This window comes from Vulpes lagopus, chromosome 7, assembly GCF_018345385.1.
Source record: "Vulpes lagopus strain Blue_001 chromosome 7, ASM1834538v1, whole genome shotgun sequence".
Classification (NCBI taxonomy): Eukaryota; Metazoa; Chordata; class Mammalia; order Carnivora; family Canidae; genus Vulpes; species Vulpes lagopus.
The window spans coordinates 80,519,417-80,545,190 of record NC_054830.1 but is presented as its reverse complement, the minus strand read 5'-3'; the positions used below and the strand labels follow the sequence as shown (position 1 = coordinate 80,545,190).

General features: G+C 49.9%; 3 protein-coding genes across 9 annotated transcripts; 1 reads left to right on the top strand and 2 right to left on the bottom strand.

Annotated features, from left to right (window-relative positions):
• The first annotated feature begins 702 nt into the window (after positions 1-702).
• NPR2 (natriuretic peptide receptor 2) lies at positions 703-19,239 on the top strand. Of its 4 annotated transcripts, none has more exons than XM_041760821.1 (22): positions 704-2,214; positions 3,031-3,236; positions 8,984-9,097; positions 9,595-9,730; positions 10,206-10,300; positions 10,544-10,676; positions 10,916-11,000; positions 11,477-11,597; positions 11,760-11,834; positions 12,043-12,120; positions 12,361-12,465; positions 12,563-12,634; positions 14,794-14,953; positions 15,121-15,276; positions 15,355-15,523; positions 15,683-15,829; positions 16,280-16,403; positions 16,595-16,663; positions 18,072-18,246; positions 18,318-18,416; positions 18,685-18,776; positions 18,907-19,239. In XM_041760821.1, exons 1-22 carry the CDS (start codon positions 1,548-1,550, stop codon positions 18,970-18,972), a joined length of 3,144 nt encoding a protein of 1,047 aa, XP_041616755.1. In that variant the 5' UTR covers positions 704-1,547; the 3' UTR covers positions 18,973-19,239. The 4 variants fall into 4 exon arrangements, with proteins under 4 accessions (XP_041616756.1, XP_041616755.1, XP_041616753.1 ...); XM_041760819.1 differs by having other exon boundaries at positions 11,468-11,597; XM_041760822.1 differs by lacking the exon at positions 11,760-11,834 and having other exon boundaries at positions 703-2,214; positions 11,468-11,597.
• Positions 19,240-19,338: 99 nt separating this feature from the next.
• On the bottom strand, positions 19,339-22,364 carry SPAG8 (sperm associated antigen 8). 4 transcript variants are annotated; one of them, XM_041760826.1, is made up of 7 exons: positions 21,476-22,364; positions 20,677-21,373; positions 20,377-20,551; positions 20,133-20,178; positions 19,934-20,048; positions 19,756-19,818; positions 19,339-19,651 (listed from the first exon to the last, which is right to left on the bottom strand). In XM_041760826.1, exons 1-7 carry the CDS (start codon positions 21,514-21,516, stop codon positions 19,460-19,462), a joined length of 1,329 nt encoding a protein of 442 aa, XP_041616760.1. In that variant the 5' UTR covers positions 21,517-22,364; the 3' UTR covers positions 19,339-19,459. The 4 variants fall into 4 exon arrangements, with proteins under 4 accessions (XP_041616760.1, XP_041616761.1, XP_041616762.1 ...); XM_041760827.1 differs by having other exon boundaries at positions 19,339-19,818; positions 20,677-20,786; positions 20,991-21,373; XM_041760828.1 differs by lacking the exon at positions 19,934-20,048.
• A 182-nt stretch (positions 22,365-22,546) lies between these two features.
• On the bottom strand, positions 22,547-25,188 carry HINT2 (histidine triad nucleotide binding protein 2). The gene is made up of 5 exons (XM_041762765.1): positions 25,033-25,188; positions 23,225-23,365; positions 23,024-23,128; positions 22,843-22,915; positions 22,547-22,729 (listed from the first exon to the last, which is right to left on the bottom strand). The coding sequence occupies exons 1-5, from the start codon at positions 25,111-25,113 to the stop codon at positions 22,638-22,640; spliced, it is 492 nt and encodes a 163-aa protein (XP_041618699.1). The 5' UTR covers positions 25,114-25,188; the 3' UTR covers positions 22,547-22,637.
• Positions 25,189-25,774: the final 586 nt, after the last annotated feature.

The window sequence follows — 25,774 nt, the reverse complement described above, 5'->3', positions numbered from 1 at the left end:
GGTCCCTGGAGCAGATGGTGTGGTAGAGGCCCAGCAGGCTATGGTGGGCCTCTGAGGGCATGGGAGGGCCCAGAAGGGAGCATGGGGAAGGGAGAGGGAGGTTGGAGGGCTGAGGTCTAAGGAAGAAGGAGACCAACCCATGGGCTTTGTAAGGGCTCAGGCAAAATCAGTCATCGGAGTCCCTTGGTCCTGGAGGCGTCAGTCTTCCAGGCAGCAGGCATGTGTTCCTGGTGAAGGAGTGAGAGGTTCCTGGCAATGAGAAGGGTGCTCTGGTTTACTAGGTGGAGAGCAAGTGAGGATACCAAACATTTGGGGATTCCTGACTGCTTCCTGGAGACTGGAGCGTTGGAGGGACTCAGGGGAGTGGAGAGGGGACTCTAAGAACAGCGGGATGTGCGAGTGGGGAGAAGAGAAGTTCTGGGCTCGCGGCCCTGTGCAAGATGGGGAGGGAGTGGCGGAGCGGGCCGGGGCTTGGGGGAGACAGAAGTAGGCCCTTGAAGTGAGAGGGCGCCCGGGAACCTCGCCTGCCTGCCAGGCCCTAGCGCGGAGCCCCTGAGCTGTCCCTGGATGGGTTGGAGACCTGGGACGTCCCCGGGCGCCGGGGTAGGGGGTGGGGGGGAGACAGCAGGCGCCAGAGGGTGGGGCCGGAGGGGGAGGAGGAGGGGCCGCGGGGGCGGGGGCGGGGTAGGCGCGGGGCGGGGGCGGGGGCGGGCGCGGGCGGCCTGCCCGGGGAGTCACACTCGGCCGCCGCCGCCGGCGCAGCGAGCGGAGACGGGCCGGGCCGCGGCGACCTGACCTGGACTAGCGGCGCGCCTGGGGGCCCAGGCGGGGGGCGGGAGGAAGCGCCGGCAGCGGCGGCCGCCCGGGCCCAGGAGGAGCGGAGCACAGAGGAGCTGGGACACGGGCGGGGCCGCCGCAGCTCCGGATGGGACCAGCGCCCTGGGCCCGTTAGTCCAAGCAGGAGCTTCAGGAGAAGCCTTCACAGGGAGATTTACCCCTGCCTTTCCCTCTCCTCCGGCCCAGGCCTCGCTTCGCTCCCCGCCCGCCCATGGTCCCAGTCCTTGGGCGGCGCGGGCCCCCTCCCACCTTGCCCCCTTGGTCCTCCTTTCCGCAGCCCTCAGCTCTCCTCCTAGCCCCTTCAGCGGTGAGGTACCCCCAGGCCTTTCCTTTGTACCAGCCTCCCCCCCACCCCCACCCCCACCCCATCCCACTTTTCCTTCTCAGCTGTATCAGGCTTCTCCACCTCTCACTGTCCCCATCCCCCTCGCAGGCCCCCTGGGTCCCTCCCTTTTCCTGCCACCCAACTCAGCCCTCAGTCCTTGCCCCAGGCTGGTAGACCCACTCCTTCCTCACCCATCCCCGGGGGGCTTCCTGCCATCTGCTCCTCTCCCATCCCCACCACTTTCTGTATCCCAGCCTACCTAGCTTCTCCTCACTTCTCTTCCTGGCCATCTTCCCCAGGTCCCAGGCTGGGTGGTGCTTGTGCCTCCCTGGTAGGCCAGAGTGGCGCCAGGTTCTGGGGGCGGGGGGGCTGCTGCTTTCTCCCCATGGCACTGCCATCACTCCTGCTGTTGGTGGCAGCCCTGGCAGGTGGGGTGCGTCCTCCCGGGGCGCGGAACCTGACGCTGGCGGTAGTGCTACCAGAACACAACCTGAGCTATGCCTGGGCCTGGCCACGGGTGGGTCCTGCTGTGGCACTAGCTGTGGAGGCGCTGGGTCGGGCACTGCCCGTGGACCTGAGGTTTGTCAGCTCTGAACTAGATGGCGCCTGCTCTGAGTACCTGGCACCGCTGCGCGCTGTGGACCTCAAGCTGTATCATGACCCCGATCTTCTGTTGGGCCCCGGTTGCGTGTACCCTGCTGCCTCTGTGGCCCGCTTTGCCTCACATTGGCGTCTCCCCCTGCTGACTGCCGGTGCTGTGGCCTCTGGTTTTGCAGCTAAGAATGAGCATTATCGTACCCTGGTGCGCACTGGCCCCTCTGCTCCCAAGCTGGGTGAGTTTGTAGTGACATTACACGGGCACTTCAATTGGACTGCCCGTGCTGCCTTGCTGTATCTGGATGCTCGCACAGATGACCGGCCTCACTACTTCACCATCGAGGGCGTCTTTGAGGCCCTGCAGGGCAGCAACCTCAGTGTGCAGCACCAGGTGTATGCCCGTGAGCCAGGGGGTCCTGAGCAGGCCACCCACTTCATCCGGGCCAACGGGCGCAGTGAGTGTGGCCCAGGCTATCTGAGGGTCAGGGGAGGAGGGTCGCTGGATCCCTGGAGCTCAGCGCTGGGGAATTGTGGATGGAGGTGGGCACGGAGGAACTGTACATGGTGGTTGGGGTCAAGAAGCACTTGTGGACAGAGCACCTGTGAGAAGGTTGAAGCATTATATTAGGGGAGCCCGTGGACGGCACAGGCAGATGTAAACAAGGGATAAGATTTAAGATTGAAATAGAAGTGAATCCTGCATCAGGGAAGAATGTGGGATTCCGGGGGAATTAAATTTGGAGAGCAGTATGAAATTCGTGCTCGAGTAGTGAATGTGTGTGTCCATCTGTGAGCAGAGACTTATGAGATTGGGACACCAAGATCCCTTGGTGGCAGAAAAGGAGTGAGGACTCCATAAATGAACCTTTGGGTTTAGCAGATTTGTTTGGGAAAGACAGGGAAAAGCTGACACTGAGAGAAATTTTGAGAAGTCAGTGCCTTTGAGGCTAGGGGAAGGCAGGGCAGAGCAGGGCAGTGAGGAGGGCTGGGTAGGGTGCAACAATCAAGAGCTCTGTGAAGAGGAGGGGCTCACAGCTGATAACTCCCTTCCTCTGGGGTCTGGAGTCAGACTCTGACCTCTGCCAGATGGTCCATAAGGCCTGAGGGTCCTTATGACATAGACTCCCGGGGGAAGGGATGGGGAGCATATGTTGGGTGGTTGATAGGTTAGGGCACTTTCTTCCTTGCTAAAGATGGAAGTGCAGATGGTTCAGAGAAAGGCTGTTTGGGGACTTTCTCAGAATGTCCCTCTGTCTTGTTCCCGTTCCTAGTTGTGTATATCTGTGGCCCTCTGGAGATGCTGCATGAAATCCTACTTCAGGCCCAGAGGGAGAACCTGACCAATGGGGATTATGTCTTCTTTTACCTGGACGTCTTTGGGGAGAGTCTTCGTGCAGGGCCCACACGATCTACAGGCCGGCCCTGGCAGGACAATCGTACCCGGGAACAGGCCCAGGCCCTCAGAGAGGCCTTTCAGGTATCATTTGAGCCAAACATGCATGAGGGGGAAGAGGAGCTTCTTTGGAGATTCTCTATCTCTTATAAGACCCACAGAAACTCCAGAACAGGGCAGGAATTATGAGCTTCTAGGAGTGAAATGAACAGAGGCTTGTTGAGTTTCATATCATGCTTTCTTACTTGTCCACTTTTGTGATTCCCTCCAGCACTACCTCCCAAGATCCTGGAGCACTCTCTTAAGTCCTTTTAGTAGACTATACTGTGAGGGAGAAAAGTTCCCAGAAGAGACCTGGCCCCAGGCCCTGAGAGGACTTCCATCCTTTCTGGACAAACGAGGCATGATGGTGGTACAATTAGTTACAAGAATGAGAAAGAATATGATTATGTGTCTTGGAACAGAACACTAAGGACTTTAAGGAGTTCAGGGGAGGGAGAGTCAGTGTGAGCTGGGTTTAGGGAGGGCTTCTTATAAAGGAGTGAGAATCTGTGGTGACTTGAAGGATAGATGTCATATTTCCTACCTAGTCTGAGTGGGGAAGAGGATCCAGGCAGCCTGAGCAAAGAGACGAAGATAGAAATGGGCCTGTTGGGGTACCGGGAAGGTACTGAACTGCCCAGAAAGAAGGGTTGGCTTGAAGCAGATACAGGAAATAATGTTGCAGAGATATAATCAGGTTAAGGAGAGCTCTGAACCTAAGATCAAAGCACTTGGACTTGAATGTAGGGTCCTTGAGATTTTTTTTTCTTTTTCTTTTCTTTTTTTTTTTGTAAAGAGAAATATAGAGACAATTCAGGTAGTAATCCTACCTGAAGAGGAAGAGACCAGAGGCATTAAGACTGCCTGTATGTGGGTCTCAAATGGCATGAAGTGATATGGGTTTGAACAACAGTGACAGTAGTAGGAATGGAAAGAAATGAATTGGGGCACTTGGGGAGCTCAGTGGGTTAGGCGTCTTTCTTTGGCTCAGGTCGTGGTCCCAGGGTCCTAGGATCAAGCACCGCATTGGGCTCTGTACTCAGCAGGGAGTCTGCTCCCTCTCCATCTGCCCCTAACCCTGCTCATGCTGTCTCTCTCTCAAATAAATAAAACCTTGAAAGAAAAGGAAAAAGAAAGAAATGAATTTATGAAATAATTTGTAGGGGAAATTGGTAGGACTCTGTTCATTTCACTCCTTTGCTCAAAACTTTCAAGGACTTACGTGGTACAGAATAAAGCCTTGACTCCTTATCATGACACTTCAGACCTTCTACAGTATATGTTAGCCTGGTTTTTCAATCTTGCCTCCTAGCATCCTTCACACCCAGTATTCCAGCCAAGTGACCTCTCTCAGTCCCCTGACCCCTGGGCCTCCCTGTCCTCTTGCCTTTGTGCTTTCTGTGCCTTATTTCTGGAATGCTCTTCCTTCTCTCATTCCAAATCTTTGCCTCTTCATACCCATGCACTGTTCCCTGATTTTCTTACCAATTTTTCACTAATTTATGTATATGTCTTTCTTATTTATCCATATTCCTCCTTTTCCTGAAAAGGATTTGAGGTTACATATGGGATAACTCTAAGGTCTTTTCCCCTGGGATTCTTTGAATCTGAAATTCAGTAGATGTGTACAAGGGTTGGACTTGGGTGATCATCTTCTCCAACAAGTAAAGTTTTACATGGTGGTCATTATATATTTGGCTGTACCTGTGAATGGCATGTCAGGGTACGAGTCTGTGACTGTCACACTTGACTGTGGGCAGTGGCAAGACAGGTTGTGTTTATGGTGTAATTTTTGCCAAAAACAACCTTCTCACCTTTGTCTGGATAATGTGTATGTTTTCTTTAAGACTCAGATGAATTATTTCCCCTTCAGGGAAACAATCCTTGAATCTCCAAGGTTGGAGTGAATTTCCTATTCTTAACTCTGTCTCCTGTAGAATTTACCACATTATACAGTCTACGTTTGATTCATCAGAAGATTGACTCATTCTGTTAGCGTCTAATGAGCACCTATTATGTCCCAGTCACTGTGCTAGATACTGGTATACAGTGGAGAATATAATAGATGTAGTCCTTGCCTGGAGCTTACATTTAGTAGGATAGACAGACACTAAATAAACAAATAAATACAAACATGGGACAACTTGCAATGAATGTTACTAAAAAAAAAAACAAAAAACCCCACAAAAAACAAAAACCAAAATTTTAAAAAAGCCTCTCATGAAAAGGGAATAATGAGGGAATTGTACTTTAGCTAGTATAGTCGAGGAAGAATCGGAGAGTCATAGAGAGACTCTAAAAGGCTATGGAATCTGTATTGTTTTGGGCTGTATTCTTTTTGTGGAAGGAATACCTCTCTTTCTCATCTGGAAATTACTACCAGTCAAGGGGCTCCAGTACTTAGGGTTGGGGGAAATGAGATCTAGTCAGCTAATAATCAGATAAATTAATTCTCAGTCCTCCCACTTGCTGCAGGTGTTACTCGGTTAGAAAAACAAAGGGGGATTTTTCTATGACACAAGAGAAGGGGGAATAGGCAGTCAAGAATTTGCTAAGGGGAAAATCAAGGCTTTGGGGTGGGGTGAGGGTAAGAGGGTAATGAGGTATTTTCAGGAGAAGCTGCTTATTCTGTTCCAATGCTGAAGCAGGGCAGGGCATGAGGAAAGTTGGATGGTCAGCTCCACCCAAGGATTAAAGAGCAGAGAGCTCTTACCCCAGAGATACCTGGCCTACTGGAGGAGAGGTCTCTGAAAATAAGTATATTGATATGATTTTTCTGTCTCTGTAAGCCATAGCTGATTGATCATGCTCAACTTTGTATTCCATGCCTAGCACATGCCTACTGAATTGAATTAAGGTGTGTGTTGGGGAGAAGCGAGGATAGGACTAGGAACTCATCTACAGAAGAGTAGTTCTGTCAGGTACTATACACCAAGATGAACAACCAGGGTAGGAAAGAATAAGTAGATACAATAGAACTAAATAAACAAATGACCAGACTCTAAGGATCCAGAGGCCCAGGTTGTACGTTAGAGGACTTCAGGGTCAGAGACCTAGCAGAGGTCACAACCTAGGTGACCAGCAGGAGATTGCATTACAGAGGGGAACACCAGCTGCTAGGATGGAGTAAGTGCTGAACCAAGGACTCTAATGCAGAATCTCTTCTGGAGACTATTCTCTGTGGGTTTAAGCCACTGTTCACAGCGCCTCCTGCTGTGGCAGGAGAGGGCCTTAAGTGTAGGCCTCAAAGCCAGGCTGGCACCTAGGTGCACTTCTGGCTTCACCTACAGCTACACCCATTTCTGGCAGCCTTTGCTTGTTTTTCTCTCACCTGGGGTCCACTGTGAAAAGGGACACCATCACCTACCTTTACCTTTTTCTCTCTGTGCAGCCCTTAGCAAGCATAGAAGTTCTTTGGGGGTTTTGTTTTTCTTTTCTTTTCTTTTTCTTTTTTTTTTCTTTTCTTTCTTTCTTTCTTTCTTTCTTTCATTTTCTTTTCTTTCTTTTTTTTTTTTTTTAATTAGCTAGTAACCACAGCAAAACAGTCTAGCATAGCAATTTTCAAAATGTGGTCTTGGAATCCTGGGGGCTTCTGAAATCCTTTCAGAAGGACCATCAGGTCAAACTATTTAAACATGATCCTAAGATGTTTATTTGCCTCCTCACTCTTCTCCCTCTGTGATTGTACAGTGCAGTTTTCCAAGGCTACATGACATGTGATGCTCTTATCACCCTGGCAGCTGTAGGTGTACTTGTGTACTCTTGTGTTTTAAAAATTTGTCAGTTTTAATTTCTAAAGTGGAAATATTGATAGATATAATCTATGTAATCAAAAGCTCTTTGTGGTCCGTGGTCCTCAGTAATTTTTAGTAGTGTAAAGGGGTCGTGGAATCAAAATGTTTGGGAACTGCTAGTCTAGCAAACAGATAAACCTAGAGAATTATGAAGTGTTTAAAAAGCATTAAAAACCTATTATCAGCCTTTATATTGAAATGTAAATTGTGTTAAGCCCAATCTTTTTGAGCTCTTTTACTGATTTTTATACATTGTCAACAATATCTTAGTCTTCTATTTTACTTATATTCTTAATACAGGTGTTACTGAACAAACCCCATCCTCAGTCTCCTTCTCCTTTTGTTTTTTTAAAATTTTTTTAAAGATTTTATTTATTTATTCATAGAGACAGAGAGAGGGAGAGGCAGAGACACAGGCAGAGGAAGAAGCAGGCATCATACAGAGAGCCTGACGTGGGACTCTATCCAGGGTCTCCAGGATCACGCCCTGGTCTGCAGGTGGCGCTAAACCGCTGCGCCACTGGGGCTGCCCCTCTCCTTCTCCTTTTAAATTTTACCTGAGGGTGTATTACAAGTGTATGATCAAGGATCCAAATGCTCCAATAAGAATAATTACCTTTTGAAGAAAACTATAGTCTAATGTAATGAGTACATATTGGAAATCAACTTTATTATTTCCCACCTAGAATGAATTGATATAAAATAAATCATATATATACATATATGATTTATCTAATGTCTCTGTGTCCACACATGTTTTCAGTGGCAAGAATGAACAAAACTGGTAGAAGTGAGTAGATTTTAATCTATCATTCTGCAAAATGCATTGATTGGAATGAAGTCTTCCCCTGAAGTTGCAATGCCAATTTTCCATCCAAGGCAGAGGCTGATCTCAGTGATTGCACAGTCTGAGGTGTAGGCACAGGCCAATATGTCCAGCAGCCAAGGAAGGGAAATGTGTGAGGTCGGTGGGTACCAGGCAGGCACCCTAGTGAGGCACTGACTCAGATTGCCTGGGTGGCTCAGCGGTTGAACATCTGCCTTTGGCTCAGGGCCTGATCCTGGGATTGGGGATCGAGTCCCACATCAGGCTCCCTACATGGAGCCTGCTTCTCCCTCTACCTGTCTCTGCCTCTTTCTCTCTCTCTGTGTCCCTCATGAATAAATAAATAAAATCTTAAAAAAAAAGAGAGAGATGCACTGACTCAAGGCCAGTGAGATGTGAGCATGGCTGAGATCACATGTGTCATTTGCTTATCTATGAAATGTGTGTAGGCATATGACTATGTGTTTTCTCTGTGACACATGTCTCTTACTTAGTGACATATAGGACCATGCCAGTATGGAGGACAGTGCTGCTTATGGTGGCTGTTCTACACACGTTAAGTGAATGAGCCCACAACTTTTCACAGTTGGAATCATTTTCTCTGAGGATTTCCCTCACATGTCATAGAACCTGACATCTGTTTAATTCACTGGGTGGAGGTGCTGTGTCCAAGTGGCCCAAAAGAAAATATAAATACTTTACTAATAACATTAACAGTAATTAACACCTTAGAGAGGAGCTGTTGATCAGTGTTGTCCTTGATAGTGGATTAGGTATCCAGAAAGGATGGGATGGAGCAGCTTTGAGTGCTGTGGCAGCCAGGCAGGGAGGCTAGCTGGTGGCAAGGGGATTCACGAAGATGAGGGGACAGGTTTGGGGGATGGAATTGATTTCATCTGCTTCCCAGGCTCCAGAACCATGCACCTTTCATGGAGGAGTGCCACTCTCCTCTTCCCAGATGTATTAAACATACACTGCACGTGTATCACATACATAGGTGCATACACAACACAGCGCTTAGTATCCTTTCAGATTCTAAGAACCCTTCCAGATTCACCTGTGTGTATTTTGTACCATGAATATTTCACCAGTCTTCTCTGTCCTACTTCCTCTCCTCCCCATGCCTATCTTGAATCCTGTTCACTCTTCCCCATGTGCTATTGGTACAGACAGTATTGGTGATCACTTACCGAGAACCCCCAAATCCTGAGTATCAGGAATTCCAGAATCGTCTGCTGATAAGAGCCCGGGAAGATTTCGGTGTGGAGCTGGCCCCCTCCCTGGTGAGTAGATCTTTTCTTCCTGAAAGTCAGGCCAGCTTGGAGGAAAGGCTCTTCTCCCTAACTCAGCATCAAGCTTTGGCCATGGAGCCAGCCCTATCTGGGGACTATCTGCTTTCATCCAGTATTTTTCCTTCTGCTCTTCTGTCCAGTGAGGTAGGGGTGGCATCTTAGGAATGAGAGGAGGAGGGACGCCTGGGTGGCTCAGCAGTTGGGCGTCTGCCTTAGGCTCTGGGCGTGATCCCGGGATCCGGGATCGAGTCCTGCATTGTGCTCCTTGCAAGGAGCTTGCTTCTCCCTCTGTGTCTCTGCCCCTCTCTCTGTGTCTCTCATAAATAAATAAATAAAATCTTAAAAAAAAAAAAAAAGGAAAGAAGGGGAGGGAAGAAAGCAAACTAGAAGAGAGAAGGAGTGGAAGGAGACCCCAGAGATGGGAGATGGGGGCTGGGGAGGGTCCTGGCAGGACATTTGGAGAGCACTAATGATGTTGCCTCCCCTAGATGAACCTCATTGCTGGCTGCTTCTATGATGGGATCCTGCTGTATGCTGAAGTCCTGAACGAGACGATACAAGAGGGAGGCACCCGGGAAGACGGACTCCGAATTGTGGAGAAGATGCAGGGACGGAGATACCACGGTAACAAAGCGGGTCAGGTGGAGGCCAGAGCACTGCTGTCAGGCCTGGGAGTGGAGTGGGCAGAAGAAAACACTGGTGCTAGGGGTGGAGGAAGAGTCAGGAGGGGTCAGACAACATGGTGGAGGCGGACGTGTATTAAGAACGAGGGCCGGGGGATCCCTGGGTGGCGCAGCGGTTTGGCGCCTGCCTTTGGCCCAGGGCGCGATCCTGGAGACCCAGGATCGAATCCCACGTCGGGCTCCCGGTGCATGGAGCCTGCTTCTCCCTCTGCCTGTGTCTCTGCCTCTCTCTCTATCTCTCTGTGACTATCATAAATAAATAAAAATTTAAAAAAAAATAAAATAAAGAAAAAAAAATAAAAAATAAAAAAAAAAGAACGAGGGCCGGGAGGGATCTGAGGTAATTAGAGGAATGGGAGCGCCGGAGAGGGGCCTAGGGTGGATCTCAAAGGAAGGGCTCCTCTTTTCTGTCTTAGGTGTAACTGGCCTGGTTGTTATGGACAAGAACAATGACCGAGAGACTGACTTTGTCTTGTGGGCCATGGGAGACCTGGACTCTGGGGACTTCCAGGTGATGGGGGCAGAGGCAGGGAGGAGACGGTGGGCCCTGAATATCCAGCTTTCCAGGGTCCAGTGGAGGCAGAATCAGGGGTACTAAGGCAGGGACTTGTGTTTTGTTTTGTTTTTTTTTTTTTTTTGTGGGAGCGCTATCCTGGGTGGGTGGGAGGTGGGGGAGAAAGCAGCCAAACCCTGGAGTCTTGGGGAGAGGCTGGTAGGAGCAGGCCTGTGGGCCCAGTTTTCTCCTTCCTCACAGCCTGCAGCCCACTACTCAGGAGCTGAGAAGCAGATTTGGTGGACGGGACGGCCTATTCCCTGGGTGAAGGGGGCCCCCCCCTTGGACAATCCCCCCTGTGCCTTTGACTTGGACGACCCATCCTGTGATAAAAGTGGGTGTGTGCGGGGGGCTGGGAGTAATCCTTCCTCCCCTTACATTCTTTCATCTCCTCTCCCTGACTTCCCACCCCCACCCTTAGCTCTGTTTTTCCCTCTACTTGTACCCCACCTCCACCTACTTTCCCTCAAGTCATCTGTCTGCTCCCTGCACCCCGAGCACTACCCCTTCCCTGTCCACAACTCCACACAGTCTTTCTCAGGGTCCCCTCTGGACCTTCTTTCCTTCTTTCAGCCCCACTTTCCACTCTGGCGATCGTGGCCCTGGGCACAGGAATCACCTTCATCATGTTTGGTGTTTCCAGCTTCCTCATTTTCCGGTGAGTTCTGGGCTTCCCACTGACCTGCCCTCTCCATCCCACCACTCAGGGCTTATGGGGGCTAGTGGGCCTCTCGGTTTGATCGTTGTCTCTTAGGCCTAACCCCTTCCTCTCTAGCCTTTCTTGTGAAGCTGTCTTTTAGCCTATGTGTTGTTTTTCCACTTTTGGTCCTAGACTGGGTGTCCTAACCAGGTGTTTTGAGTGGGGTCTTACAAGGGTAAGGGTGAACTTTGCACAAATGCCACCATTGTAAGAAAGACCTTTTTACCTTCCACCTCTGCGTTTTCAAATGAGTACAGGGCACATATGCCATACGTAGAGAATGTACCCTTCCCTGATAGTCCTGCACCAAGTCCCAACTTGGGTGTGATAGTTGCAGCTTCAGGAACTGCAGGGAAGCCCCCATGCCCCCACCATCGGCTCACGGGGTGGTAGGATTGGGCTTGCCAGTCAACTGAGGTGTGCAGTCCTTACAGAAAGCTGATGCTGGAGAAGGAGCTGGCTAGCATGTTGTGGCGCATTCGCTGGGAAGAGCTGCAGTTTGGCAATTCAGAACGATATCATAAAGGTGCAGGCAGTCGCCTCACGCTGTCGCTGGTGAGTTCTGGTCTCAGCTGTCCCTCTGCTTCCCTCTGAGTGCCTGTCCTTTCGTACCCTGGACCTTTCCCAGCACATTGGCTTGTAACGATAGCCCCTGCTCTGCCACCATCATCTAATGTTCCTTTCATCCTTCCGCCTCCATGTTGCCCTTGGCCCCAGCGGGGATCCAGTTACGGCTCGCTCATGACAGCCCATGGGAAATACCAGATCTTTGCCAACACCGGTCACTTCAAGGTGAACAGTCATCCGCTTGTTCTGGTCCCCACCATTTCATCCTGTCTCATCCCCATCTGTCACCTCTTGCCATCAACCTCTGCCCCTCATAACCTTCCTTTCTGTGTCTAGCTGAGCTCCTGGATGTCCCCACACTTCTCCAGGATTTGCTAGCACCCAGGAACCCCTGATACTAATTTCCCTTTCCCCCTTTCACTCCCACCACCAGGGAAATGTTGTCGCCATCAAACACGTGAATAAGAAGCGCATTGAGCTGACCCGGCAGGTTCTGTTTGAACTCAAACATGTATGTAACGGTGTATGAGTTAAGGCTGAGGGGTAGATAGGGATGGAGGAGAGGAAAGGGGGAAGAGGAGAGGGGAATAGTAACCTTGGTTAGGAAGGAAAGGGGCTTATTTATAAAGGATTGTAAGTTGCAGGTACAATTAAGAGTAAGGTCCTGTCATGTAGTGGTATATTTCTGTATCTACTTTTTCATCTCCTTCAATTCTTTTTCTCCTCTCCCATCTTTGGTTGTTGTTGTTAGATGAGAGATGTTCAGTTCAACCACCTCACGCGCTTCATTGGTGCCTGCATCGACCCTCCCAACATTTGCATTGTCACTGAATATTGTCCTCGTGGGAGTTTACAGGTAAGGGAAAGGTAGAGATTCTAGGGATGGGGGAGATAAGTACCTGATAGCTAGTGGGACTAGGATGGGTACATAATCTATTCCATGTCACTACCAGGATATTCTGGAAAATGACAGCATCAACCTGGACTGGATGTTTCGTTATTCGCTCATTAATGACCTGGTTAAGGTAAGTCTTCCCTGCTTTTCCTTAAGAGTTCATCTGCTATAAATGCCTTTGTTTCTTTTTTTTTTTTTTTTTAAAGATTTTATTTATTTATTAGAGGAGGGGGGGGGTAAGGAGGAAGGGGCAGAGGGAGAAGCAGACTCTGCTGAGCAGGGAGCCTGATGTGGTACTTGATCCCAGGACCTCAGGATTATGACCTGAGCTGAAGGCAGACGCTTAATGACTGAGCCACCCAGGCACCCCTAAAATGCCTTTGTTTCTTGATCTTTGCTTTCAGTTTCTCCTAGTACTTTGAAAGTCCCATTCTTTCCAGTTCCCCTTATTCCTATGGTTGGGTAATAATGGGTAAATAAAGGGTCTGGGGTTTTTAATTGGGGGAGCTTTATCTGCTGCAGAGTCCTGCACCTGTAAAGAATTTTTGTTTTCCTACCTTAGATATATCAGATCCCTCGCCATCATCTTTTTTTTTTTTTTAAACCTCCAAGAGTTGATGTTAAGATTTCTTAGCAGGAAAAAATGAATGGGGTCTCCAATCATATTTCTCTTTTGTTTTTTCTCATCATGTATTCTTTGACCAATATTTGGCATAGCTGCTCTTTTTTTTTCCAGAAAAACAAATTTAAAAAAGAACATTTACTAGCAAAACTAAGAGAAACCAAAGAAGATTATACTAAACCTTTGGTATCTTCCCATATATTAGTTTTAAGCTATTTTCAAGTGACCCAGTGGTCCATAGATTTGCAGACATGAATTTGAATCTTGCATGGGCTGTGATTCCTACAGCCAGTGAACTAGCCTAGTGGGTCACTTGTATCACACCTGAAGCTGGCTTTGGTTTTTCTGTTTAATTCTCATGAAGTTATTTAAAAATGTGTGTGTGTGTGTGTGTGTGTGTGTGTGCATGTGTGTGTGGTGTATGTGTGTGAAAATTTGCCATCAAATGAGAGAAAATCTAAAGTTGATGTGGTGGCTGACTGTGATGATAAATACAAGAAAAACATGACTCTTGAGAGAATTATGATTTGATGGAAAAGTGATTTAGAACAAAGCCAGAAGCCTAATCCTTTCTGTATTCACAAATTTGGTGATTCCCAAAGGTTTTGTTGCTATCAAAAAATAAAAAGGAGGAGTTCACAGAGACTAGAGTTATGAATTGTTTAGGTCTGGAGCTAAATATTTAGACAGACAGAGGTGTTTTGGTTAGCATACAGATCCCTGCATCTTTTTTCTGTTCCACCTGAGCTGACTTGGGTGGGTGCCCAGGGTTTCATTTTGGGAAGCACCACTCGGTCTTCTTAGGAGCTGCCTTAAAGTCCCTCATAGGCTAAGGTTTTTCTCTCTGGCTCCATGCCTGTGGAGGCAGGTTTTACTCTTCTGGCTTCTGCATTGGCTTGGCAGCTATCCTCTACTTTTTGTTCATTTTCCAGGGTTTTACTAATTTACTATTTTCTCTACTTTCTCTCTGGCCCAGTAGATTGCTTTCCCCTCCATTCTGACTTGCCTGCCTACACGTGGTTATATGTTAAAGTTTACAACTGGGTAGTCTTCCTTGGTGCATCTAGGTATTCTTGATACCTGGGTCTCTAGCTATGGCTTCCTAAGTAGTGGCGATACATTTGAGGCCATCATGGGTGTCAGTCATGTCATTCTTGGATTCACTCTCATAGTTCTGTTCAATATCAGAAGACTGACTGCCCTTTCCAGGGTAATAACTGATAGCTCCCCTTGTCCCCTCCCCCCCTTTTAAAAAGATTTATTTATTTATTCATGAGAGACACAGAGAGAGGCAGAGACACAGCAGAGGGAGAAGTAGCTCTCTGTGGAGAGCTGGATGTGGGACTTGATCCCGGATCCCAGGATCACACCCTGAGCTGAAGGAGATGCTCAGCCACTGAGCCACCCAGATGTCCCCTTGTCTCTCCCCTTAAACATTTCTCCTGTCCCTGGTGCCTACTGCCCACATACTGTTTATGATACCAGGAACGGATGACTCTCCATTTGGCCTGCTTCTTCGGGTAGGAACTTACTGTAAAGGATGCCTTTCAAAAGTAACTCATTGCTTTTATGGTCCTGAGATCTTTAGACAGCTAACTAATGGAGAAGGGAGTGGGTATCATGAGCCAGATACCATCCAAACCCATGACTTGATCTGTATCCTGCAGGGCATGGCCTTTCTCCATAACAGCATTATTGCATCTCATGGGAGTCTCAAGTCCTCCAACTGTGTGGTGGATAGTCGTTTTGTGCTCAAAATCACAGACTATGGTCTGGCCAGCTTCCGATCAACTGCTGAACCTGATGACAGCCACGCCCTCTATGCCAGTGAGACTTTCCCCACAACCCACTTTTATATTGCTCCTCTGGCCTTGATCATTTCCACCTGGGGTGGGGGGTGGGAGAGGGAGATGGAATGACAGTAAAATGGGGGGCATTATGGGCTTGGGGAATACTCTTTTTGAGGACCTGGCCAGTCTGTTTCCTCTTTTCAGAGAAGCTGTGGACTGCACCAGAACTGCTCAGTGGGAACCCATTGCCAACCACAGGCATGCAGAAGGCTGATGTCTATAGTTTTGGGATCATCTTACAGGAGATAGCACTTCGAAGTGGTCCTTTCTACTTGGAGGGCCTGGACCTCAGCCCCAAAGGTGAGAGTCAATCTACTAGCCATAGACTCTTCTATCTACAGAACTCTGTTCTTCATTCAAACCCTTTATCACCCTCAGAGATTGTTCAGAAGGTCCGAAATAGTCAGCGGCCATATTTCCGGCCTAGCATTGACCGGACCCAACTGAATGAAGAGCTAGTTTTGCTGATGGAGCGATGTTGGGCCCAGGAACCAGCTGAGCGTCCTGACTTTGGACAAATTAAGGGCTTCATTCGCCGCTTTAACAAGTGAGAGGGCACTAAGGGGCAGGGGCTCTCCAGGGATAGAAACCTCATCAGTCTTGGTGGATGAGGTGGGGCTGGGAGGCCAAGAGAATGGGTTGGGTAGGAAGTCCTTGGAGTCTTCAGAATCCAGGAGCAGCTACCATATCCTGGCCTCCCCCACAGGGAGGGTGGCACGAGCATATTGGACAACTTGCTGTTGCGCATGGAACAGTATGCCAATAACCTGGAAAAGCTGGTAGAGGAGCGCACACAGGCCTATCTGGAGGAGAAACGCAAGGCTGAGGCTCTGCTCTACCAAATTCTACCCCAGTGAGACTTTGGTCACCTTTCTCAAATTTTCCTTTGGTATTCCACTCTGTTGGGTTTTCCCTGAGCAAGCTCCAGAGAACTCACTTCCCAGCTCTTAGAACCCTTTTTTATATCTTGGCACAGTGAGACTTTCTGGCTGTAGACCGTATGTTTTAATTCTGTCTCCAAATAGCTATGCTGCCTTCTTCCTGGCTTCCCATTCCTTCTTCTTAGGACACTGCTCTATGATACCTTGCTTTAGCAAGTGGATGCAGAACAATCCCAACTTGAGACATTTCACCCTCATCCCCAAGGGGCCCCTTCCATCCCCTCCACCACTGAAATACTTTGCTAGTCTGTAATGTCTTCCCACCCACCTTCCTTCTCTTCTACCCAGCTTAGCTTTCATGTTATGCATTTCTGCTCCCACCATCCCATCCTCATATTCTGAGTTTGGCCCTTGCTTCCTAGTTCAGTGGCAGAGCAGTTAAAACGGGGAGAGACTGTACAGGCTGAGGCCTTTGACAGTGTTACCATCTACTTCAGTGACATTGTTGGCTTCACAGCTTTGTCAGCAGAGAGCACCCCCATGCAGGTGAGAACCATGAGTGAGAAGTAAGGGTGGGATAGGGATCTGGGGGAGCTTCATTGGGGCATAGGGATCCTTGATAGGAGGGGAGATTCATTTTGTTCTGGAGTTCCCATATTTTGTTAGGACTTACGGGTTAAGAATTCTTAGAAAGTTAGGCTCAAGTCTGAGGGGCTCTACTTTCCCATCCTTGTTAGGTGGTGACACTTCTTAATGACCTGTATACCTGCTTTGATGCCATAATTGACAACTTTGACGTCTACAAGGTGAGAGCTGGGGCTACCCTCCTCCTGACACCACCTTGAAAACCCAATCTCCCTGAACTCTACACACCTTACCTTGCTTTATGGTCATTTTGTCCTCTTGGGTCTTCAGCACCCTAGTACTGGGTGCCCTTTGTAGACACATGAGGCTTTGGTACTCTAATTGTACATTTCAGTCTAAAGTCTTGTGAATCCTTAGGCTGCCCTAATCGGAACCATCGCAGGAGTTAGCCTCTATTTGCCACTTTTGCCTTGGCATATAAATACATCCTATCCATCTTTTCTCATCTCTCCATCCCCTCTAGGGGATGATTTATTAGGGTGAGGGACAAGCTACCTTGTAAAAAAAATTATTGAAGTCATTGAATTGGCACAGGGTGGGCTTTATTGTGCTGCAGAGTAAAAACCAATGCAGTTTAGGTGTGATTTTGTGACTAATTGTTGGCCTTGAGCAAGTAACTGGAAAGCTCCTTAAGCCTCACATATCTTACCTATAAGATGAGAATCCTATTGAAGTCATTGAATTGGCACAGGGTGGGCTTTATTGTGCTGCAGAGTAAAAATCAATGCAGTTTAGGTGTTGATTTTGTGACTAATTGTTGGCCTTGAGCAAGTAACTGGAAAGCTCCTTAAGCCTCACATATCTTACCTATAAGATGAGAATAATAGATTTATTGTGGAAAGTGTTTTACATTGCACAGATAATACTATTTCCGTCCCTTCCCTTTGGATTTACTCTACCAAGTCTGTTATTACTGTAACAAAGAACTCCTATAAACCTTTAACCCAGGTTCACCAGTTATTTTTATTTTACCCCATTTGCTTTATTTTTTATTTTTTATTTTTTTAAAATCTGTGTATCTATAGAATTATTTTCTGGACCACTTGAGAGTAAGTTGCAGGCACAGTGCCCCTTTATCCCTGAACAGTTCAGTGTCTAGTCCCTAAAAACCGGACGTTCTTTTGTATAGCTTCAGTACAATTAACAAAGCCAACTGGCTGCTATCTTACCTTGGGCAGTTCAGGCTGTCTGAGGCCTATTTCAATGGGCCTGCCTGACTCCGCACCAGCCTCTGCTCTTCAGGTCAGCCCTGTTCTCTTGCTTCCCATTTCCTGACTGCAGAACCTACTTGTCCATGTCTTGTTGCAGACAGGGTATCCATTCATTCAGTAAACATTTACTGAGTGTTTGCCAGGTAAAGGGGTGGGGTAGGAAGACTTAAGGATACCCTTAAAACGCACCGCTCACCCCCTGCCAATTCTCAGGACCATAGCATTTACTATCTAGTTAATGTTCTGGCTTCCCAGGCTGCTAGGATGACTCATAGTGGTGTCCAGCTTATCTCCTTCCACACTTCCCTATTCCCACTGATACACATAGAGGTGACCTTTTAATCCCCATCTCAATCAGGTAGAAACTATTGGAGATGCCTACATGGTGGTGTCTGGTCTCCCAGGCCGAAATGGTCAACGCCACGCCCCGGAGATTGCTCGGATGGCCCTAGCATTACTGGATGCCGTTTCTTCCTTCCGCATCCGCCACCGACCCCATGACCAGCTGAGGCTACGCATAGGGGTCCACACGGGTAAGGCTGACTCTCACTCCAGCCCTTGTATCTGCTTTTCTCAGGCTCTCCCAACCTGTTTCTTCTCCTAGGGCCCGTTTGTGCTGGGGTTGTTGGCCTGAAGATGCCCCGCTATTGTCTTTTTGGTGACACAGTGAACACTGCTTCCCGAATGGAGTCTAATGGTCAAGGTAAAACATTAGCCCTCAACCCTAGCCTCAGCCTGTATGTGTTGTCCTTTTCTTCTTTCCAGAGCTCCTCCAAATCTCTCAATCTGAGAGACTACAGCTTCTGACTGCCCCATCCTTGGACATATTTTAGTTCTAGTGCATGCCCTGGGAAGACTGAGAACCTTCTGATAGGTGGTGGTTGGGTAAAGCTCTCTCCGATACCACCAATTCTTCTGTTGTCTTTTCTTTGATTCATCTTCCCACCATCCCTGCCCCCATCCCACCCCAGCCCTGAAGATCCATGTCTCCTCCACCACCAAGGATGCCCTGGATGAGCTAGGATGCTTCCAGCTAGAGCTTCGGGGGGATGTGGAGATGAAGGTGATGGCGGGCCATGGGGAGGGGTCATGGGAAGGGAGGATGAAAGCAATTATGGGGACAATGGGGAAAAGAGGGAGATAAATGGGGTAACATAGAAGAATCTGAATTATCTTCACTCCCCCACTTCCAGGGAAAAGGAAAGATGCGAACTTACTGGCTCCTAGGAGAGCGGAAAGGACCTGCTGGACTCCTGTAAACCCTACTTCTTCCCACAGTCTCCTGCTGCTGGTACCTGGGTGGGCAGTGGTCACCGTCTCTCCACACACCAGAAATGGACATTGTTGTGTAGGATGGAAGTGAACATGCACAAAAACCCTACCTTATATGGAAGTTGTTGCCCTTTGCAGCTCAGCCTTGTACATATACCTGCCTCACTCTGGCCTGATTCCCTTCTTCCCTACCTTCTGTAAATATCTGTATCTAAACCAGAATATTTTGGCCAAATATAAAACAACAGAAAATGTCATGGTGTCAGAGTCTGGGTTAGGGGCAAGTCCAAGGAAAGATTTTGGAGTGTGAACATGGTAACATACGGAATCACTGAATTGGCAGTCTCAGGATGAGTGAGGACCCTTTATGGAAAGCCCCTTCACCAAGTACAGACAGAATTTACTTCTTTCCCACCTCTCCAGTACAGACGGAGATAGACTCTATATTCCACATCCCTCTTCCCTCCTCAAGCCTTAGATAGTAGTTCTACCCATTTCACCACCTTGTCCTCCTCCCTGACAGGCAAGGGAAGATATTTCTCCCAGTTGGTGGGAATAATTCTCAGGTTCATAGGGCAAAGGCTGCCCCAGCGATAAGGGTACTGGTGTCGAGAAGCTGCAGTTCTTCCGGAATGGCGTGTCCAGGGTCTTGATGTTGCTGACACCCTGGAGGAGGGCCAGGATGAGGACAGATCCTGCTCTGTGCCAAGCCAGAACACAGCAGCCTCTTCCCCTCCTTCTTCTCCCCCACTCCCAACACCCTCACACACCGGTAGCTGTGGTGCCCTCTGTATCCAGAAGGTTTCAGGCTGCTCCCATCTGTAGTCATGAGGCTATAAAAGAGAGAACCCGAAAAACTCATGGTTTGTGCTCCCTTTCATACCCTCTCCTGCTTTCCCACAGCCCGCTAGAGCCCAGCTGTATAAGTGGTATGGAATAAGTTCTCACCTTGGTTGGGGCAGGAGGCCTGGCTTGTACCAGCTCCTTTCGGTAGTCGTGGTGTGTCACAGACTCAACCTCAGGGTGCCTCCCTGTGGGTTCCTGCTCTGCCAGCACCTCTTTACTATACAGTCCTGGAGGGCATCAGAGCCATTCTTCCCTGATTTTTGTCTTCCCCCTCCCCTTTACCCTTCACCCAGCCTCTCACCAGATCTGATGGTGCAGGAGCATCTCTAGCATGGCTTCACGCTTTCCTGTGGGAGGGCAGGGAATAGAGAATGGGGGAATCTGGTTAAGCAGCAGTCCCAGAGGAAACAAATGTGAGAAAAGGAAGGAAAATCACGGGGTTTTACCCTTCTACCCATTGGACTGGCCTTAGTACTATTGGGAATTCCTTCCTCTCTTTTTTTCTCTAATGGGCTCATGCTGGCCCACTCTCTCATGCTTCATACCTCGAATTGGCGGATAGTAGTTTCGTGGGGGCTGGTAGGAGTCTTTCTGGGTGGTGCTGAAGGACATGGGTGACGGTAGCTGCATGGTCAGCAGTCCCTGGTGTCCATGTCGAAAGAAGAAACTCTCAGAGCCATCTTGCATGCTTGGGACTTGATCCAGGTGGTTGGTGGCTCTCTGTGGGCCCCAAGTTGAGTGACCATGATATCCTTTATGGTACCCACCCTCATCATAAACTACTGCCTCCCCCAGGAAACTGGGGGTACTCTTCGGGAAAAGGGAGCAGGTCAAAACCTTAATACCTCCTCCTCCCAGTTGAAGAGAAGGCAGTGGCCCCGTGGCAATGTTTCATTGAGAACCTTACACTTCTCTTCAACCTGGGGGGTCTTCTGTTGCCCTTGGGCACCAGGTCCTGAAAGTTGCAAAAATTTCCAGGGTTGTTTCTGAGGTTCCCAATGGTGGCTGTAGTGATTCCAGGAGGTATAGTCAGGGACCAGCTCTTCCCCAGGGTTTCTGAAGCTTGGGAGACTGTAGGGGCTGAGCTCAGGGTCATGGCCACAGTCTGGACTAGGCCCAATGTCAGTGTCAGAACCAGGGCCAGAATCAGGACCAGTACCTTGACCAGAGTCACAGCCAGGGCCAGAGCCATGGCTAGGACCAGCACTGGAGCCAGGAACAGGGACGGGACTAGAGCTAAGGTCATTTGTAGTACAGGGATCCTGGCTGAAACGGGAAACACAGACAGGCTCAAAGCCAGGTCTCCTCCAGCCTATCTTGTGAGTAAAGCTAGCTCGAGTGCAGGGCTCCCCAGGAGGACGGAGAAAGCTCGGCTCAGAGCGGCACTCTGGGGTCTTCGTGGAGAACGCAGCAGTTTTGGCGGTGGTTGCGGCGGTAGCTGCAGCAGTTGCGGCTGCCAGGGCTGACCTAGGATTGCCATCTGAAGGCAACAGTTCTGAAGTGGACCCGAGCCCTTCAGCGCCAGGCTGTACGGCTAAAGATCTAAAAGAAAGCGAATGCATCACAGGTGTCAAAAGCGCAGCACGCTTGCTCCCCTGACCTTTCTTGCCCCCTTACACCTGCAGCCAAAGCTGCAGCTCTCACCGAGACCGCGATTGCCGCCGGGTAGACTCCACGACCTCCATCTCCCGGCACTAGCCACCGTGTTGCCATAGAGACGACAAACAATTCCAGGAGCCTGCGCAGAACGCGAGTTGGGCGAAAGGGGCTGGGTGGGGGTGGAGGCAAATTCTCTGCGGGGCGGAAGTCTTCAACCTGCCGCTTTCTGGAAGTTTGCTTTCCGTCCAGACTCTGTTCCGCCTCAGCCCAGCTGTTAAAGTTCCGCTCTCCTGGGACCTCTACATTGAAGCATGATTCTTTTGAGACTTTCTACGGTGGTTCTTAGTGTTGGACACAAGGCCAGGGCTGTGATATCAGACAAAAGCATACTTGGTGTGCTGGTGTAGGGACAACAGTAACCTCCTCTTAGTTCATTCTCAAAAGTTGAAGGATTCTTTTTAAAATGTTTAAGGCTGAAAACACATCAAACAACTCAAAAGCAAAATGGTGAGACATGGGGATCAGTCAAAGGGTAGCAGTTTTTTGGTGTGATTACTTCTCCTTCAGTAAAGGGCCTTAAATATTAACCATCCTCCTCCCAGGCCCTCCTTAGAACTTGGCTTGGCATCTAAATGAGAGTCAGGATTGAGCAAGCCTCACTCCTCGGTTTCAGTCTCTTTCAACTCACACAGGATTATTGCTTCTGTTACTTTTCTAGCTTGACCCAGGTAGACCATTAGTCATGAAGACTCACAGATCTATAGGCAAATGCTTCTTTAACTATAGGATGGGCCTCCTTAATGTCTCTCATTCAGACCATAGTCAAGAGGGGTCATTAACTTTTTAATTTTTTAAAAAAGATTTATTTATTTGACAGAGAGCCTGTGAGCATACAGGTAGGCAGAGTGGCAGGCAGAGGGAGGGGGAGAAACAGGGTCCCGGCTGAGGCTTGATCCCAGGATCTGAGCTGAAGCCAGACACTTAACCAACTGAGCCACCCAGGTGCCCTCAGATCATGATCTTTAATCAGTTTTCTTTCCTATTTGTGGTATAAATCTTTATATATTTATAACATGCATATTATAATTATTATATATTTAGGACAGTGATCCAAAATCAAGGGAGAGCAAGTTTATTAGCATCATAGGGTCCCTTTCCCCCCACCTTCCAAGCATCAAGTTCTGGGGATCTAAGTCAGTTGGTTGGTTCAACCTGGAGGCCACTGGAGCTGTCGGCCCCCAAGTACGTGAATGTGCAGATGATACACAGACTGTGCGCCCATCTTTCCATCGTTGATCACTGAAATAAAAGCTTCAGGTTAGAGGGTCAGGATCATGGAAAAGGTCAAAGATTAAAGATTACATTGAGGGACAGGTATGAGAATTTATAGCTCAAGGCCAAAAGTCACTCACCAAGTCGGTATCCATCCCCTAGGCCTTCAGCCTTTGCTGTCTTTTTGGCCACAAGGAGAAGGTGTCCTAGAAGCTATAGGGAAAGGGGAGGTAGACAGGTGGCTTCCTTCACAGGGAGCAAAACCTCTGTGTCCAGGGCTCCCCACCCCCACAAGCCAAACCTTGGCCCTGCTCTTCCCACCTGCTGGTCTTCTTCTTCAGCCTGGCTAATCCGAGGAATGGGCTTCTTAGGAATGACCAGGAAGTGCACAGGAGCCTGAGGGGCCACATCACGGAATACGAGACACTGGAAGTAGTGACAGGCCAGAGGCCACTATGTTACTTCAACAGGCTGATGGCAGCTGAGACATTCCTAAGGGGACAGGGCCTGAGGGCACCCCACCTGCTGGTCCTCAAAGAGAATGTCAGCTGGGAGGCTTCGATCCAGGATCCGGGAGAAGATAGTTGGGGCTGCTCCCCTAGGAGCTGCCTGTTGGGCCTTGGTCACTTCGCTTCCGTCAGTCACAGACCCAGCTGCTCGGACCTGAAGGTGGGTCAGACATACTCAAGGAAGGAAGCCAAGAATACGTCTTCCATATAGTAAGTTGCGGCTGGCAGAGGCTGGGCTCTGTTAGTCATTAACTTCATCCTTCTAAGAACCGCTTAGTGGTTCCCATACAAAGGAAAATTTCCATTTCAGAGTCTCAGCAGCAAAGAGTCGGGTCTGTTAAAGGCTGTATTACAATGCAGGGTTTGACAGCGCCATTGATTCCTGCTCCTAATGTGTCTAGTAAACTTAGTGACTTCACGGTAAAGGCCATAGGATGAGAACTGCAAACTTAGGTCCCAATTCTTTTACCACCGAATCACCTTAGATAAATCCCTCCTCTTTGCTTCAAATATAAAAGGGAGTGGTTTGCATCATCTTTTTTTTTTTTTTTTTTTTTTTTTTTTTTTTTTTTTTAGTTATTTATGATAGTCACAGAGAGAGAGAGAGAGGCAGAGACACAGGCAGAGGGAGAAGCAGGCTCCATGCACCGGGAGCCCGACGTGGGACTCGATCCCGGGTCTCCAGGATCGCGCCCTGGGCCAAAGACAAGCGCCAAACTGCTGCGCCACCCAGGGATCCCCTGCATCATCTTTTAAGATGACTAGAGCTCTTTCCATTTACTCACACCTTGTTACTAACTTTCCACTCATTTCCATTCCTTGTCTGATCTTTAAGCTATGTTAGCCTTTTTTTTTTTTTAAGAGTTCATCTATTTATTCATAAGAGACACATGGAGAGAGAGGCAGAGACACAGGCAGAAGGAAAAGCAGGCTTCCTGCAGGGAGCCCAATGCAGGACTGGATCCCAGGACCCCAGGATCACGACCTGAGCAGAAGGCAGACACTCAACCACTGTGCCACCCACCTGTCCCTATGTTAGCCATTTTATTCAGGTTTTCATACAATTGCCCTGTTGGACACAAGCACATCTAGGTGTCACATCTGACCTCTTACTGTGGATTTTAACTCCAGTCCCTTTAGTCAGTGAAGGGAAGAATTAAGTGAACCCGGTAACCCCAGCGCTAGTTTTCCAGGGGCTCAGAGAAGGCTGATGTACTGTCGCGCTGTGGGAGAGAGAGTTGGGATGAACTTGAGTCCTCTCTCTGGCAAGTGGGGGAAGATGAGAGGTTAACCCTCAATGGGGATCCCTGGATGGCTCAGCGGTTTGGCGCCTGCCTTCGGCCCAGGATCGAGTCCCACATCGGGCTCCGTGCATGGAGCCTGCTTCTTCCTCTGCCTGTGTCTCTGCCTCGCTCTCTCTCTGTGTCTCTCATGAACAAATAAATACAATCTTTAAAAAAACGCTCAGAAGGCTGGGAGCCTGCCGGGGGCCAGTCTCTGGCTCGGAGAAGACAAACCTCACAAACCTCACTTCCTGCAGGGGGCGCCGAGGAGGCTGGGTGAGCTTCAGGTAGGCTTAGCAGGCTGCAGCCAAGGCCTGGCCCTGTGGCGACCTCGGCGCCGAGCCTGCACAGGCCGTGGCCGCCGCCGCCCACCAGCCCGACCTCACGCCACAGCCCCGCAGCTCGCGCGGCTGGAGGCGCGGCGCTCGCGGCCCCGCGCTCGGGCCCCGTCCTCGCGAGGGCGCGCGCCTGCGTCTGGGGGCGGAACGCCGACCCCCCCGCCGGGGACGCCCTCGGCGCGTCCACGGCCGCTTCTCACCTGTGCCCCCCGCGGCCCCGCCACCGCCACCACCCTGCGCGCCACGCGCAGCCCGGCGGCCACCGCCAGGGCCGCCGCCATCTTGCCCTCAGCCGCCGAACCTCTCCCCGGGCCAGCACGCCGGACCGACGTGGGGCGCCGGCGCCGAGGCGGCGAGCGGCAGACATTGGCTCCGCGGGCGGCCGCGAGCGAGCCCCGTCATCCCATTGGCCGCGCTCCCCGCTTGCCGCCCTTCGGCCCGGAGGGTGGCGCCGTTCGCTCCGCGGGCTCCGCCGCCACCACCTGGAGGCCGAATCTTTTCGTCCCGTTGGCTTCTGCCAGCCGGAGGGCGAGTTTTCCACGCCATTAGCTTCGACTTTTGGTCAGAGTGAAAGTTCCTCCGCCATTACCCCCCCCCCCCCCCCGCCAAGTCATTTCGCCCGGAGAGTGGCTCTCTCCATTGGTAGGACTAGGAGACCGAAGGTCCCCGCACTGGCCGGGAGGAGGGCGCGTGCTGCGGGCGCTCCGCTGGCCCCGGGAGCCGCCGCCGCCCCTGGGCGCCGACGCCCGGCAGTCCGGGCAGAAGCGGGGGGCGACGCCAGGCGGGGGGCCGGGACGGGGTCCTGTCCCTCACGGGTGGGGAAGGTGCCACCCAGCTTCTTCCCTACAAGGGCATTTCAGAGATTTTTAATTCACTCATCGAACGGCACCCATTCCTCTACGTTCTTGTGTACCTACTCCAAGATGGAAGGTCTGCAGTTTG